General features: G+C 41.8%; 1 protein-coding gene across 5 annotated transcripts in view; it reads right to left on the bottom strand.

The window, feature by feature from the left end:
• Nucleotides 1-16198, bottom strand: part of ARHGEF4 (Rho guanine nucleotide exchange factor 4) — a 157096-nt gene that overhangs the window by 82476 nt on the left and 58422 nt on the right. For 3 of the 5 annotated variants that reach the window (XM_079978668.1, XM_079978669.1, XM_079978666.1), the window contains 2 exons: nt 14751-15071; nt 13604-13733 (listed from right to left, as the gene is read on the bottom strand). In XM_079978668.1, coding sequence (XP_079834794.1) covers nt 13604-13733; nt 14751-15071 — 451 coding nt within the window. Of the gene's footprint in view, nt 1-3109; nt 3428-13603; nt 13734-14750; nt 15072-16198 lie in introns of those variants that run through there. The other 2 variants (XM_079978667.1, XM_079978670.1) reach the window with 2 other exon arrangements.

The raw sequence follows: 16198 nt of genomic DNA, 5'->3' as shown, positions 1-16198 counted from the left end.
ACAATGCCAGTCTCTCTCTCTCTCTCTCTCTCTCTCTCTCTCTCTCTCTCTCTCTCTCTCTCTCTCCCTCCCTCTCTCTCTCACACACACACAAACACAAACACACAAACACATATTTAAGCCTGATTTACTCTTTCCTTGGAAAATCCACTAAGTTAAAACAAACCCTGTTGTCAACAACCTGTTTGCGATATCTGAATGACCCACTTACAATATTAAGACTCTGTCTAGAAGCAGCCATTAAAAATATGGAGTTGTTTTTCTTCTGGCTGTCTTTGCTGTTTAATTGCTCGTTCTATTTACCATAAGCAAAATAGATTGGGAAATGAATTCTTTGAGAAGCTTGTCCTTTAAGAAAAATGTCAGTCACCACGAGTCCTTCCTGTGTCAATGTTCATGAGGCTTGGCAAAAACTGTGTTGTAATCCAAACCTCAAATGCCTTGAGCTTTTTCCCCTTAACAAACACAGCATGGCAGGACAAGTACGGTATTAGTTAAACAATGGCATGGCAAACTCTCTCTCTCTTTTGGAGAGGGGTTGTTGTAAATTACGACTGGAAGAAGCATTATGATGAAGAGACTTCTCATTGTCCTCCATCCCTCCGAGTGGGAACAGGATGGATGTCAGATCTAAGTCAATTTGGTACAATGACAATGAGCTACTAAAATCTTACCAGTCTCCAACAGTAGGTAGCAAGAAGAGAACTGTAAATCTTTCCTATAGCTGAAATAAAGAGCCCATAACTTTAAGTCGAGCAGCCAGCTACAAGTGCTACAATTCTTTTACCCAAGCTGCCAGCATGGTGGCCCTGATTTGGATGGACCCTAGCAGGAGCTGTAGAAAAGCTTTAACCCTTTACCCACCACTGCAGTCCAAGCCTGGCTCAAAGGCCCCATGTGTGCAATTTGCATGGATGGAAAAACTCCCATTTGCTTATTTTTTTCTATGCATGTTGCAGGTGCAAGGAGCCCAATCCACATCAGAACCATAGCAGGAGGCAAAGGGCTAAAACCCCCAAACTGGCAGATTGTTGTGGATGTTTTTAACATACACAAAAACCCCTACACTTAAAGGCACAGCTACATAAATAACATAGCATGTAATTTTGCCCTGAGCCAGTGGTCCTTTGAGAATCTCCCTCAAATTCCCCCAAAATAATTTTCACAAAGCCAATTTGCAAACTAACAGGAAGGAAAGTGAAGACTTTTTTCCCTCTGTGTGTCCACAGACCCCCTAAATCCCATCCATGGACCTCCTAAGAACCCCTACCCTAAGGCATCATTTGCTTTTTAGTCCAAAGCCACAGTAGAAACACAAGCACTGCTAAGACCTTATCTCTACTGCAGAATACACATCAACTGCAAGGTAAATCTTGCATTATAACTCCAATACAGTGAGACACCACATATCAACAAATAGCTTTCACTGAGTTATCAGACAGCTATAAAAACAGGGAAACAAACTGGATTGCTCACTCAGAAAACATCAGATGATAGTCTACAGTGGATTTATTTTTCCATATCAAGCATACACACATTTTATCAGATGCACATCTTTTGCACAGGATGGGGCTATACCACATGAGCCATAAAGAGCCATAAGGTTAGGTAGCTTTGCAAGACAAACTTATTATCATTCCAGTAGGAATCTTGCAAATCGCAACAGAAGTGTTGCATGGAACAGGAGGAGATACTTTCAATGGGTTCCAAAGATGAAACTGAACCTTCTATCCAATCCAGGCTTCCAGTGTTAGCACACAGCAAACCTAGTGGAAAATACGGTTCTCCGTCATGCTTGAAGGCCCATGCCAAAACTAACCAAAGGGGAAAAGTAGCTTATTACCAACTAGTGGATAATGAAACTGATGGGCAATATCAATCTAAAACAGAAACCTTTGCAGTTATCAATATCTTGATAAGAAATTAAATGTTCATCAATCAATGGTGAAATCAGAATACTGCAAATTCTCCCTAATATATCATGTTTACAGTTCTTACCAGTGTTAGAAACTGAGTTATGAAAGCTAGGAGCTAAACGTACCTTAAACCTAGGTTGGGGCGCAACAACGGAATGTCTAGGTGTGCTTTTTTATAACAAGAATAGAAAGCTGAAAATGAATGAACTGCAGTTAAAATATTATGTCCATTTTTCACATGGTCTGGTCCTTCCCCTGCCCACCCCCATAGTATTCTTAAGAGTGTCTCTTAAGTAGCTGGGAGTGGGAAGGCAGAAAAAGGTCCCTTTCCACTCTGCAATTTTAATCTGAAATCTTAGGCGCAGTACTGCGCCCAGAGCTCGGAAACTCCTTGCGCTAATGAAATTCCCTGTCGCAAAATGCGCCTAGAACAATAGGAGTTTCAAACACTGGTTCTTACCTATGAACATACAGTGGTACCTTGGGTTACATATGCTTCAGGTTACATACGCTTCAGGTTACAGACTCCACTAACCCAGAAATATTATCTCGGGTTAAGAACTTTGCTTCAGGATGAGAACAGAAATCGTGCTCCGACAGCGCGGCGGCAGAGGAAGGCCCCATTAGCTAAAGTGGGGCTTCAGGTTAAGAACAGTTTCAGGTTAAGTACAGACCTCCAGAACGAATTAAGTACTTAACCCAAGGTACCACTGTATATTGCATCACTTGAATGACAGATGCCAACAACACTGAGCCAGAACAGTGTTGGAAATTAATAATAAATAAGATAATTCTCAAAGAAGACAAAAGGGACACAAATCAGACTGTAATAGGCTGTAATGCTAATCTTCCTCAATAATTTAACAAGGGGGAAGGCATGCTGTATTGTGGATTTTACAACTTCGCCGATGTGAAAACAGCAAGCTGACAAAGACTATAAGCATCTTTTCAAAACCTTGAAATCCTTGCTTCTGAACTCTTGATTCCCGAAGTGTGATCAGGTGCTTTTGCTTCTGCTACAGTCTTGAGTAGTATACCAAGCACAAGGCATAGGTACAAAGCTCTGAGGTTTTCTTGTTCTGCTGCCCAACGACCATGCTGCCCATCCTCAGTTATCAAAATTCTCCATTTCTTCCACTTTTATCTCCCAAGGTCAGTGCAATATCACAGAGCAACAATTGAGCTTTCCTTACCAGAAGCTGAATGAAGACTCTCCAAGCTCCAGTATCTGGAAAGGACACCTCTCATCCCACTGCCACCACCACACACCACTCCACTGCTATCTGAATCCGAACCTGGGGAGAGCCCAGAGCTGCCACTGCTACTGCAGTTTTCTCCACCGTGTGCACCGCCAGACTCGCAGCTGGAGCATTGCTGGGTCCTCATGCAGGCAGGCAGAGGGGAGAGCCAAGAGGCTCTGCTGTTCCGGAGAAAGAAGGGAGATGGAACAGCACCGTGCAGCTACGCACAGGGCAGTGGCACCAGGTCCTGCTGTCTCAGAGCTGTGTGGGATTCCTCTCCTCTGAGTTGCCAGTCGCCTGCACGATGCAACCTGACATCATAGGGGTCCGTCAGGGAGGCTCCCTCTGTGGCTGATGAAAAAGCCTCAGCTACCATTTGCAGAAGCTGGGCTTGCTTCTAAGCTGATTGCCAAGGCATTAAACAACCCGAGGACTAGATCACCGGACCGAGAGCTTAAATTCCAAAGGGTCAAGAAATAAAGTGACAATATCCTTTGCACACATACCTGTGAATAAGGCCCACGGAAAAGAATGAGACTGACAGCTAAGTAAACACGCAGAGGACTGGGCAGCACATGTTCACACTGTCCTGAGGATATCTAGAACTAGCTGGAGCTGCAGCAGTTAAAACTGTTTTACAAGGCACTGGAACCACCACTACATAATGGGGAAAATATACACTCAAAAAAGATCAGATCCAAAGAAGCAGGGACTGGCCCTCAAGACTATGTGATTGGTGATGTGAGGCAAAATCACTTTTTAAAGTGCATACATCATACCAGGGAACCTGTGACTCGTCAGGTGTTGTGGGGACTCTCATCATCCTTGACTATTAGCTGCACTGCTGGAGCTGCTGGGATTTGGAGTCCAACAAGATCTGGAGATCCACAAGTTCATCATCCTTGGTTTAAATAAAGTTTCATTCTGAATGTGGAATACATACATGAGAACATTTTGTGCTTCTGGCTCATGCTTTGGCACACAACTGCAAGTGCAGGAAGCATTCCTAGGAAAAATAAGGCATTCAGGTGGTTCAGAGTTTTTCATGCTAAAAGTACATATTTCTGTGTGAGGTCTGCAATTCCCAAGTAGAGTTCTGCTAACAGACAGCTGACCAGCACAGGCTATGCAAAACTATTTTGTCTTTTGATGAGCACACCTAAGACATGAAGAAATCCCCAGAGCTTCCTGGAATGATAAGAAATTTACTAGGATTTCCAATTTTTCCCCAGGGCAGGGTTTCTGTGCCCTTGAGACACTTGTGTACCAGGAAAATTTCAGCAGGAGTACCTTTCTCATCCCTGTCTCTCCATGCAGGGAAAGCTGCTAAATGTTTGCCTTCATAAAGCCATTAAAGGCACTGGAGCTCAGCCAGAAAACAGTTGGCAGCTCTAGGACCTACAAAATCCCCCATGGATGCACTTTCCATGCAGTATCTTTGTCAATCTACAAAAGTTAAAATAGAAACATTATTGGAATACCATCTTTCTGAATAGGAGAGCACTAACTGTTGCATTTGTGATAATTCCTGCAACAGGTTGAAATGATTAAAGTATGCTTCATCTCTCACAAAAAACAACAACCACATTTTGCTGTAAAATATTAAATATGTCTCGTAGACATTTGTTTCCCTCCCAATGTTAGCTGAGAGAGAGTCAGAGAGGTCCCACTCCTGTGCACAGTGAAACAAAGACAATACAAGACTGCATTCCCTGCAAGGAAGGAATTCAGCTTTTAAATATGCAGAGACTATGAGCAAAGAGACCCTGCAAGTATTTCCAAGAGGCACAATCAACTGCTTCTCTTATGGGGCCCAGACAGGGATGATATGACATAAGCTAGAACACAGAGAATACAGTTGAAGCAGGCTGAAGCCTTAAAACTCTACAAAGGACACCTGTTGTCCATCAATGTAACCCAATTTATTTCAGCTGGGTGTCCTTTTTTCTGTACATTTTGAAAATATTGCACACAGACTGAAGTCTCCAGCAGGTCAGACCTAAAGATGACTGAAGTCATCCTTGAATTTCAAGACAAAAGGAATCTCTCCCTTGGCTTTTTGTTTTCTGATGAACAGTGTTAATCAAAGATCAGCCTTATAAATGCTCGGGGAAGTTTTTTTTATTCTATTTGAAAGATGCAAGTCATGCCCCTCGCTGTGTTCAAAGCAGCTGCCAACAACAGTTAAAATATAAGTTCATGATAAAACAAAATAAAACCAGTTAGCATTAGGTCTCCTATGAAGAAAGGTTTCCCCAGCTGGAGGTAATGAAGATCTTACATATTTAGCATCATAGAAGACAGCAAGATTAATCTGCTCTGTCATGAGGCATTAATGGAGCAAGGTACAGAACAGCCTCTCTCAAACAGCAGAGCTGTCTTACATGTGGTCAAGCGCTACATGTCTGCCAAACAGAAATACCAGCAGCCATCTGGATGTTCATTCATAATGGGTCTATGAGGGGGCATGGAAAATTCCACAGGGCCTGGCTCTTGTGACATAGAGTAGAGTTGGAGCTGCAGTTGCTGTTTCTGCTACTACTTCCAGCCACTGGTATTCTGACACTGCCTTCAACTAAGGGCTCATCCACACTTTCACTTGACCCGTATTTCAATCATATTGTGTACCCTTTAATTCCCCTTTAATTTAATGAGAGCTTTTATTGTTCCACAGCTGTGGCTTGCGAAAATCCGATCTTACTCACTGAACCAAAGCTTAGTTAAACCAAATCTCTGTTTGGTTTCCGCACATCTGATGAGATCTGATTCAGTGAGTGAGATCGTCAGAGTCCTAAAGTTTCCGAGCACAAGTACCCTGTGTTGGTCTGAGTAGCAATGGTGGTCAGGCCATTGTTGTTTTTATATAGACATTTTTGATAGCCACTAAATTACGTGTTGCGATGCTGAGCCTGTTGCTTAGATCTTGTATGCCTTGCTGCAGCAATAAAAGATTATGGTTGATGTTATAAAAGCCAGAATGGATGATGTGCAGTTGGTTCTTCAAGGTGTGCAATAGATCATCTTTTGCAATTTCACTGGGGTCTTTGGAGGGAGGGGTAAGATTTTGTTTTGGCTTTTCCACAGGGTTCTCAATGTGTAATCCTTAAAATGGTGGCTGTATGTTTGCTTGTTTCTTAAAGGATTTAAATCTTGCACCTTCAATCCCGACTGACACCTTCAGGGTGGCAAACTACAGGCAATATATCATAAAAACAATAAAAAAAGACAATACAATAAAATTCGTGAAGCAACATATCAGCAACCACACAATACCAAACTGCAGCTCGACTGAGGTGCTCTGTCACATTCTAATTTAATTCACAGAAATGGAGGCAACATCATTAACCATGTTTCCTGACCTATCTCTCATTTATTTAATGTGGAACAAGCATGCATGGGCACATGCTTTAATTTGAACCAGGATCACAAAAGAGGGGAAAGAAATGAAAGAAGAAATAGGGCAGTGATACTTTTATTACGTATAGGACCTACAGGTGTTTGAAATGCAAGTTTTCAAGTTACCCAGTTTCTTCCTCAGATTTAGATGGTTAGAGATATATATGGCAGGGAGGAATCAATGCTGCATTGTCAGGACATGAATGCAGAAGGAAGTGGTATATTAATGAAGATGCTGCTAATTAGATTATAAATAGCCTATGCAACTAAAATTCAAGTTGCAAAGAGTGTGACTCAAAAGTTAGCACTGAGTATTTTAAATGCCAAGTGGTTCACATAAAAGTATCATTTCAGTTGCCTGTTTCTCTTATTCGTGACCATCATTGCTACTAAGAAAAAAGATACAAACCCTTTTTGATGAGAAGTGGCCATGTGTTTCTAAATATATAACAAATATATACCAAATTTCATATTAACCTGCGAGACCTAGATTCTATGTCACTTCCCACAGATACATTTTTCTTCAAAATGATTAGAAAAGCAAAAATGTGACATTTGCTGCAAAGACCGTGCTGCAGTTTCAATAGTGTTGCCTGTGGGGGATGCTTTGACATAGGCAACCTTCCCCCTTTGGGGGGGGGGTGCAGCTTGAAGGAATGAAAGTGTATAATTCAGTTTTCTTGTAGCATACAATAGGAATAGTGGGGAAACAAAACGGGCCATTTTCTTGAGAATCTGCAGTGCCTGACAAACATGGCACTAGCAAGAGCCAGGCACTGAGAGAGCTGAATCAGAGCTCAGGAAGAAGCTAGGGCATGGGATATAGTTGGCTAAGGTGAATGGACAACGGCAAACCAAACAACTGGGTGAAGAGGAGAACTAGAGAGAGAGAGAGAGAGAGAGAGAGAGAGAGAGAGAGAGAGAGAGAGATGAAAATAGCTGGGGCAGAAAGCAGATCAGGGCATAGGTGTGAGAGAGCAAATGTGTGAGAGATAAAGCATGTGAGTGCCTGTAAAGTCATCTCAAAGTAGGTGTTTAGAAACTGGATTCTGTGTAGATGTGAATGCATGCAGATTATCTTGATTCTTTCAAATGTGGCTTCCACTCCAGGTTTGGCACTGAAACTGTCTTTGGTATCCTGGTAAATTATCTAGACTGGTGGATGAAGGGTGAATGTGATCCTGTTGATTAGCCTCCTGGACATCTCAGTGGTGTTCTTGCCCTTTCCCATTCCCAAGATGGCACTAACTTGCAGTGGCTCCAGTCACTCCTGAAGGATAGGTCACAAAAGGTGATGCTTAGAGACTGTGGCTGTATCCCATGGCTTTAGGTGTGTGTCATGCTAAAGGTTCAATCTCGTATCCCATGCTATTTCAACTGGAGATTAGGGTTCAGTATCATCAGTATGTTCTTTTTCATCACATCCCAATGTTTGTGATCAGAGGTGGACTTGATACAAGCATCCAGACAAGGCGGAAATAGTGTTAGTTTGCCATTCTGTGTGCAAGTAAAAATTCTAACAGGACAGGTTAGTTGATTATCACCTTCTGTCTTCACACTATCTTTTCCCTCCGTTATCCTTACATGCCATGATTGACAACTTACTGGGTTAATTAAGTAGAGTCTTCCATTAGGACCCTGATATGGGACTCTGTGGTTATTAGAATTGGAACAAGCCAGAATGTGAAACCAATTGCACCGTCAAGTCAAATGGGGCTGTCATTTTTTAAATTTTAGTATCTTAGGGTATTTAAAATACTAGATTTAGATATGTTTTCCTTGACTGCATACTAATAGTTTCAATTAATGGTAATTTGATACAGATTCCACATAAGCTACAGATTTTTTTAAAAATATACCTCCAGAGGAACCATTCTGAGACCTGGATCATCTCACGGAGAGCCAGTGTGGTGTAGTGGTTAAGAGCGGTAGTCTCGTAATCTGGTGAACCGGGTTCGCGTCTCTGCCCCTCCAGATGCAGCTGCTGGGTGACCTTGGGCCAGTCACACTTCTTTGAAGCCTCTCAGCCCCACTCACCTCACAGAGTGTTTGTTGTGGGGGAGGAAGGGAAAGGAGAATGTTAGCCGCTTTGAGACTCCTTAAAGGGAGTGAAAGGCGGGATATCAAATCCAAACTCCTCTTCTTCTCCTTCTTCTTCTTCTTCTTCTTCTTCTTCTTCTTCTTCTTCTTCTTCTCAGAAAATAGCTGCTGAAGATGAAGCAATTTTGCACAGTGGAATACAGCCCTCCCATGTCCTTCATTCTGACATTAGAAGAATTAAGAAGGACAGGAAATGAAACAAATTACTTTGAATTACCTTCTTTTGAAAAGGTTGCAGTTTCATTTTGTGAACTTTTCTACTGCTGAGCTAATCACATATCAGCTTTCCTTCAGCTTGCAACTTTGCCGTAAGGCCACAAATGTACCATGTTATATCAGCGAAGAAAGCTAGTTTGCAAATCCACCAACTGCCAGCCAGACTTCCTATGCCAAACGTCTCTTTTCAGTCATCAAAAAGTGACACTTTCATTTGCACAGCTTCAGAAATCATTGGTGCACTCTTCCATGACTTGGTCACATGATGATGTTATATTACAGCACACTGACAGAGATTCCCTCTGTTTCTCCTGCAAAGTTTCTCAAATGCTAGTGATTCAGTCAATGGGAGCAGAGGTAATTTATTGCTGAGAAAAGAACTTTCTTGACCTCTTCAAGGATGAGTGCCTTCCCTCTGAGATTCTTGGAGACTAATGCATCATGGCCCCACGTCTTGTCGACATTGATAGACCCCATCTGGTGATTAGTTCGCCCCATCAATTCAGCATTTTGCCTGTAGTATTTCTTGTACTGTTTTGAAACCATTTTCTTGAAATGAATGTAGTGCTGTTATTTTTGTGTATTTTTGTATGTTCTGCTATTGTTGTTTTTATGCTTGGGGCTTTAGTGTTGATTTAGTGTGTTGTTTTTGATGAGATGGTATATTTATTGCTAGCTGCTCTGAGTGTTTTTGGTTAGAACAAGATATAAATTATTTGAAATAAATACAATAGATAAATTATATGGGCATGTTTGGAACATAAGAGTGTGTGCAGCTGTTATTTATACAATACCCTTCAGTTGATCTCCCTTCAACTTATAGTATAAGGCAGCATGTTAGAATTTCAAAAATACTTCCTCTGGCATCTTTTATAACCTTGCTAACTCCTTTTGACACCTAAGAGTTCATCAAACAGTTCAACTTTGATGTACAGAGCAACACCACCACCAGTATGTCATTCACTGTTCCTGCTATACAGTTTCCCCCCAGATATAACTACACCCCACTAGTTCTCTCCATCCAATCAGGTTTTCATTATGTCCCTTAAATCAATGCCGCCCTCTAAGACCAAGAACTCCAGTTCACTCAACTTGGCACATTAGCATATAAACATTTGTAATACAGTCTCTCTCTTCAAGTGTCTTTCACATTTGTGTTTTGACCTGTGGTGCTTTGGCCTCTCCGAATTGTTATCCCGTGCCCCTGCACTCACAATGCCTAGATCTATGCCTCCCCTATTTAAAATTTCACCAATTTTATCATATTTATCCCAGAGAGATTTGTTCCGAACCGAATCCTCCTCAGCACCTATCTGCTCCCCCTGCCCCTCAAAAGTTGCTCAGCCACCTTTTTCATTTTAAGTGCCAACAGCCTGATTCCATCCAGGTTCAAGTGGAGCCTGACCCTTTTGTGCAGGCCTAGCTTGTCCCTGAATGTTCCACAGTGCCTAACAAATCTAAACCCTCTCCCTACATCATCATCTCATCCATGCACTGAAACTACAAAGCTGCCCCATCTATGTGGACCATCTAGCTGCCCCTGTATGTGGACCAGCAGCATTTCAGAGAAAGCTACCTTGCAGGTCCTGGCTTTCAGCATCCTACATAGCTACCTAAATTTTGCTTCTAGGACCTCATGACTACTTTCCCCCATGTTATTGGTGCAGCATGCACCACAAGTGACTACTGACATTTTCCTATCTCCCAGGTTACCTAGACAGCAGGTGACATCTACAACCCTTGCAAGAGGCAGGTAATTCACCCTGTGATCTGTACACTTATGACACACCCAACTATCCTAATGATCAAATCATACACTACCAGGATCCCCCCCACCCTCCAGAGATGTACCCTCACAAGAGGACAGCTGCTCATCCTCCAAAAAAGGGTCCCTTCTAAGGGATTGTTTCCCTCTTTCTCAGAGCGATGTAGAGGAACTATCATCGTGGGAGTAGGACACAGCTATAATGTCCTCAAAGACTTCATACACCAAGCCCTCTGCCTCTCAGCTAAATGTTCAGCCTTCCTCTAGCCCTATATGCGTATAATTGAGCACTAGAGAGGGGGAGGAGAGAAAAACAGCTCCTCAAAGAACAATATCTTTTAAAAATTGAAAAACTGCAGGACGTTGTTGTGAGATGAGAAAACAGAATTTCTTGTTCTCTACTTCTCCTTTTTTAAGGGCAACATGAGCACTTCTCCTGCTTGAGTAGTATAGTAAGAGAATACTTTAAAAAGTTCATAACGCCTGTCGTTTTATGCTGTTCAGTTTCCATTACGTGCCATTCTTGGGCATGTTGGGCTAAGTCGCTGTGTTTTGTTCCAGTGTCCTGAAGCTTGTGAATAATTCCAAAGGTTCCAGCTAAGGTCACAATATTCAGTTTCAAAATATTCTGTGTAATCCAAAAGTTACCACTACATTTAATAGCATCCCTTTCCAGGATAACATCTAGAGCGTTCTAAAACCTGGGGCACCACCTATTGGCCAATCTCCATATTTTTCAACTCTATTAAAATAGTTTAATTCTTTCTCTTTTAAACAACTTCAGACGAAAGGTTAACAGAGTTGAAACAACTGTAATCAGTTCTGTGGTAGAGCTGGAGAGAAGGCAGAAATAGGGCTACAGCTAACTCAGCAGTCCCACTAGTTTCCCATGTGTTCCTAAGAAACTTTTAAGGAACTTAGAAAGCCTCCTGGTTTTTTGAGGAATAAGTGATCTACCTTTGGTAGATCATCAACAGTATCACAGCTAATGAAAGACTGAGAATTTTCACTACCAACTGAAGTCATTTTGTATGGTAAAGTTCAAATAGTAGGTCACTGAGAGTGAGATAAGAAAACACCCTTGAGCTGGAGGAATAAAGAAGTGGATTTCTGGCCTCTCGTTCTTCCAGTATTGATTGACTGATTGATTGATTGATTGATTGATTGATTGGTTGCATCAATACCCTATATTTTCTCTAAGGAGCTCAAGGCAGTGTACATGGTTCTCCTTCTCCTCACTTAATCCCCACAACAACCCTGTGAAGTAGGTCAGCCTGAACAGCCACCACCCCAGCAGAGCAGAGGAGAAACAAAAGTTTTGAGTCACTGTGCTATACTGTGCAGTCAGAACAATCTACTCATGATGATTCCTGTCCTGGTAATATCCTGGCTAGAGTACTGTAATGTGTTACACATGAGTACCTGGAGCTGCCCTTAAAAGAGAAACTGGAAGGTTCAGTTAGAGCAGAACTCAGCTGCTAGAATTCTGATGGGTACCTTATTTTGGAAGATCAACATTGGCTGCAATTCCCCTTTGAAATCAATTTACAATGCTGGTGTTTACCTTTAAACACAGATTTGTGTTACCTTTAGGACACAGATACCCAAGCAATCATTTCCCCATACCAGCCTGCTCAAAATCTCTTTAGTAGAGAGAAACATTATGTTGACACAAAGGAAAGGGCCTTTTCTCTGGTGGTACCACGATTTTGGAATGCTGTTCTTATATGATATTGGGATTGTACTCTATGCTGTTCTTCATTTTTCACTTTGTCTTGTTGTGCTTTGTTATGGTGATTTGCTGTTTCTAAAATATATTTATATATGTTTGCTGAATTAATCCTAGTCACACTTTTTGTACACCAATTTTAATTTTAAAAAAGAAGTATGGAAAGTGGATTTTAGGAGGTTTTCAAGGGGTTGTGTGTGCCCCTTGAAAGCTCCATTTTCACTTTGCAACAATTTTGATAGGGAGCACTTGGTGCGACCCTAACTAATGTATTGTGTCTCCCCATAAGACTTCTGTGAAAAAGACTAGCAGGGCAGGGCATACCAAGGCAATACCTTAATACCTTTGATTAAAACAAAGAAATTCTAACAGTTTGGGATATTCAGGTGAGGCATCTCCAGAGAAACTAATTTTCTGACAGACTTCCCTAAGTGTTCTTCTCAAGCCTAGGAATAAGATGTATTTCTCCCCCAACTAATTTATGATGTACCCTGGTATCTGTCTAGTTGTGCCATACATGTGTGGATTTTCTTTACAGAATAAAGAGTTGGTAACAAATTGCTTCCCTTCCAAACCCAAGAAAAACCACCACAGCAGGAGGAGACACTTTGTAATGTCACCTCTCTCAAATGTGAAGCCCTCTGGAAGGGGCAGAACCCAGAAACCTTGAAAATGTACTTAGAGAATTCAGTATAAGTCATCACTTTAGCAAAATTCTCATCTAGGGCCACCTAGGGCTCTCTTTCATTTTGTAACAAAGCTTCAAAATTAGGCTTATAGCTTCCCTGACAACTCTTGTCAAAGAGATGTAAGTTGAACACATAACCCATCTCCACTAAAATATTTCATCACATATCTCCTATATAGAAGGGAAGCACCCCAAAGTGACTAAGGAAGTCACTTCACTTCCTCAAGTGAAGCAGTGAAATGCCAACAGTAATACTTCAAAGAAGCTGAAAATTACATATGAAAACTTGACACGACATAGGGAATCTGTGGCCTTCCAGACTCTCTAGTGTTGGACTCTCTAATGGCCAATAGCCAGGGATTATGGGAACTGTACTCCAGCACCAACAGGAGGGTCACGGGCTCCCCACCTCTGGTGTAACACCCATATCTAGTACAAACAAAATAGTACAGGGTGGAGATGGCATAGGCAAACCATTTCAAAATGAACCAATATAATGTAAATATAATGTGGTGGTCAGAAATCAGGTGTCAATTTAAACAGTACTCATACCGGGAAATGAGATGCGCCGCCTCAAGCCCACGCAGTCTAATCCTGTAGGTGTGCTCTGGGAATAGAGGTGCAACTTGAGAGGAAGGGCTTCAAAGGCCACAGGTGAAGTAATGAATGGTCTCATTTTAACCTAAAGAGAAAGGTAGTAATGGGTAATTAAGGACACACTTAGCTGGGACTCTGAAAAAGCATTTACCTGTTTTTTTAAAAATACATACAGTGGTACCTCGCGTTAAGTACTTAATTCGTTCCGGAGGTCCGTTCTTAACCTGAAACTGTTCTTAACCTGAAGCACCACTTTAGCTAATGGGGCCTCCTGCTGCCGCCGCGCTGCTAGAGCACGATTTCTGTTCTCATCCTGAAGCAAAGATCTTAACCTGAAGCACTATTTATGGGTTTTCAGAGTCTGTAACCTGAAGCGTATGTAACCTGAAGCGTATGTAACCTGAGGTACCACTGTATTGTATTGTCAATGTTGTTTTCAGACCCGGTATGGTTAGACAGAAAAAGGGAGAGGAAGAGCAAAGCAAAGATTCTGAAGCAAAGACATGTTATTATAAAGAGCATAAGGAACTTTGTATGTATCAGCTGCACAATATGGGTGCTTCCAAGGTGAAGGATTAACTGATAAACAGATCGCTCACTGATGTGGGCTTTCCAGTGGGGGGAGCTTGACCAAATGCATCTATGCTATGATTAAACAAAGAAAAAAGAGCATCTCGATAATGACAGTGCCATGTAAACAATGCCAAGATTTTGCATGAAGAAGTAGCACGAATTCCATAATAAATTCCTGCCTGGAAGCACCCTAAGACTCAGTATGATGGATCTGAAAGGAAAACAATGGCACCCTGATTTACCCAAGGGGAATAAAGCTGTATCTGATAGCTTTCATCAATAGTTTTGATTTTTTTTAAAGAACTGTAAACTCTTCAACCTACTCTCCCCATCACTAGTGAACAAATCATGATATAAGAAATGAAAGATAAGCCATTGTGTTGAGGAGTCTCAATGCACAAGTGACTGCCACATGCTGTTAGAAGTAAAGAAAGCAGCAGAATTGATTAGAGGAACAGCCTGAAGAGAGAAGACAACAGTAGAGAGATGCAGCCAGAGAGACGAAACAATATTATTTTTGGTTCCTTACTTTTAAATGATCCTCTGGGAGGTTACTTGATTCAATCTCTCTGTCTGACTGTGCCTCTTTAACAAGCTTCCTCTTCCGATTCCTTTCCATCCATGTGTCATCAAAGCTGAAACGCTTGTATAGGGGTCTGTGTCTCTTCCTCTGGGCATGTTCTTTGGCTTTCCCCTCCTGAATATGGAAGGGAAGTATCCAGGCCTTGCTCTCTATGTTTGAGAGTGAGGGTGGAGATAGTGGCAGCTGAGTAGACCTCTTTCTGCAATGGAGACCCCATTTCTCACCAGGTCTCTTTTCTGGTGGGATTTGACTTTGTTGGATATTCTCCTGTTTTATAAGTAACAGGTCAAAACAAAACAAAAATGTTGTTTCTTTGTCTTTTGACTGTGCTGGGCAGCTGACTATAAAGCAATCATGTTGAATCCGGAATGTCATGTTACATTTGCCCCTCTTCAAAGTAATAACATCTGTGCCTTATAAACACAACCTACTGGAACTTCTAATGATACCCAGATGTTTTAAGTGTGGACAACTCGAGCTAAATGCAACTCAATTGTGCACTGGTCTGCATAAACACGTAGTGTCAATAATCATGTTCTCATGCACACTGAGGGAAGAATCACAGTCATGTTGTCAGCACCCTTAAGTAGCTGTCAGGGACCAAAGATCCTGGCAAGTCCCACTAGCACTGCTAGTTCCAGGGTATTGTCAGAAGGTGCATGAAGCCACCACTTGGTGCAGGGCTAGGGTTGGTCAGTGCCATATAAAAGTGCCAGTTACACATCTGCAAATCAGAGGGAATGCATCACCCAAAAAAGAGGACAACACATCTTGAAATAATTCCTATAATTTAAATAGGAATAAAAACAACAACACATCTCATCGTAATGGGGAAGACTGCGACAAAATGTGACAAGATAACTGCTCAGTTTGCTGTCTGGGTGCTTCAAGGCCCCTGCTCTTTCATCTTAAGGTTTCTTCAAATAAAGAACTGCCCTATTTACAGGAGGACACATGACCACCCAGGCACAGTTCTAGCTGTAAATCCAAGCATGAATATCTTGCAGTACAAAAAATTGCCCCCAGAGGGCACAGTGAAATGAATACGCTTCCTTACTCCAGGAGCTTTCAGATTTTTGCTTCCATACACTTGACTGGTGCAATTCAATTTCTGTCAGTCTTTTTTTTTTAGAATCCTGCCTCCTCCAGGAATGCTGAAGCATCTCCCTCTGATCACACCATTCTCTGAGACAAAGACTGTGTTCATACGTGCAAGCCAGATGTATTTTTCTACTCCTTGTGATTTTCCACATGAACCTATGTTAAGTTGGCACTACGCAAAAACACTCTACTATGATCTTCCAGGCAGGTTCACCTGGAGCATTCATTACATATATTTAGGCGTCAGATGAAAATGTTTCTCTTCAACCAGGCTTTTGGCTGATTCACAGTCT

The sequence above is a fragment of the Podarcis cretensis genome, assembly GCF_951804945.1.
Source record: "Podarcis cretensis genome assembly, chromosome: 5".
NCBI classification, from domain to species: Eukaryota; Metazoa; Chordata; class Lepidosauria; order Squamata; family Lacertidae; genus Podarcis; species Podarcis cretensis.
Note: the sequence above shows the minus strand (reverse complement) of the source record. Positions and strands in the feature narration are given on the sequence as shown.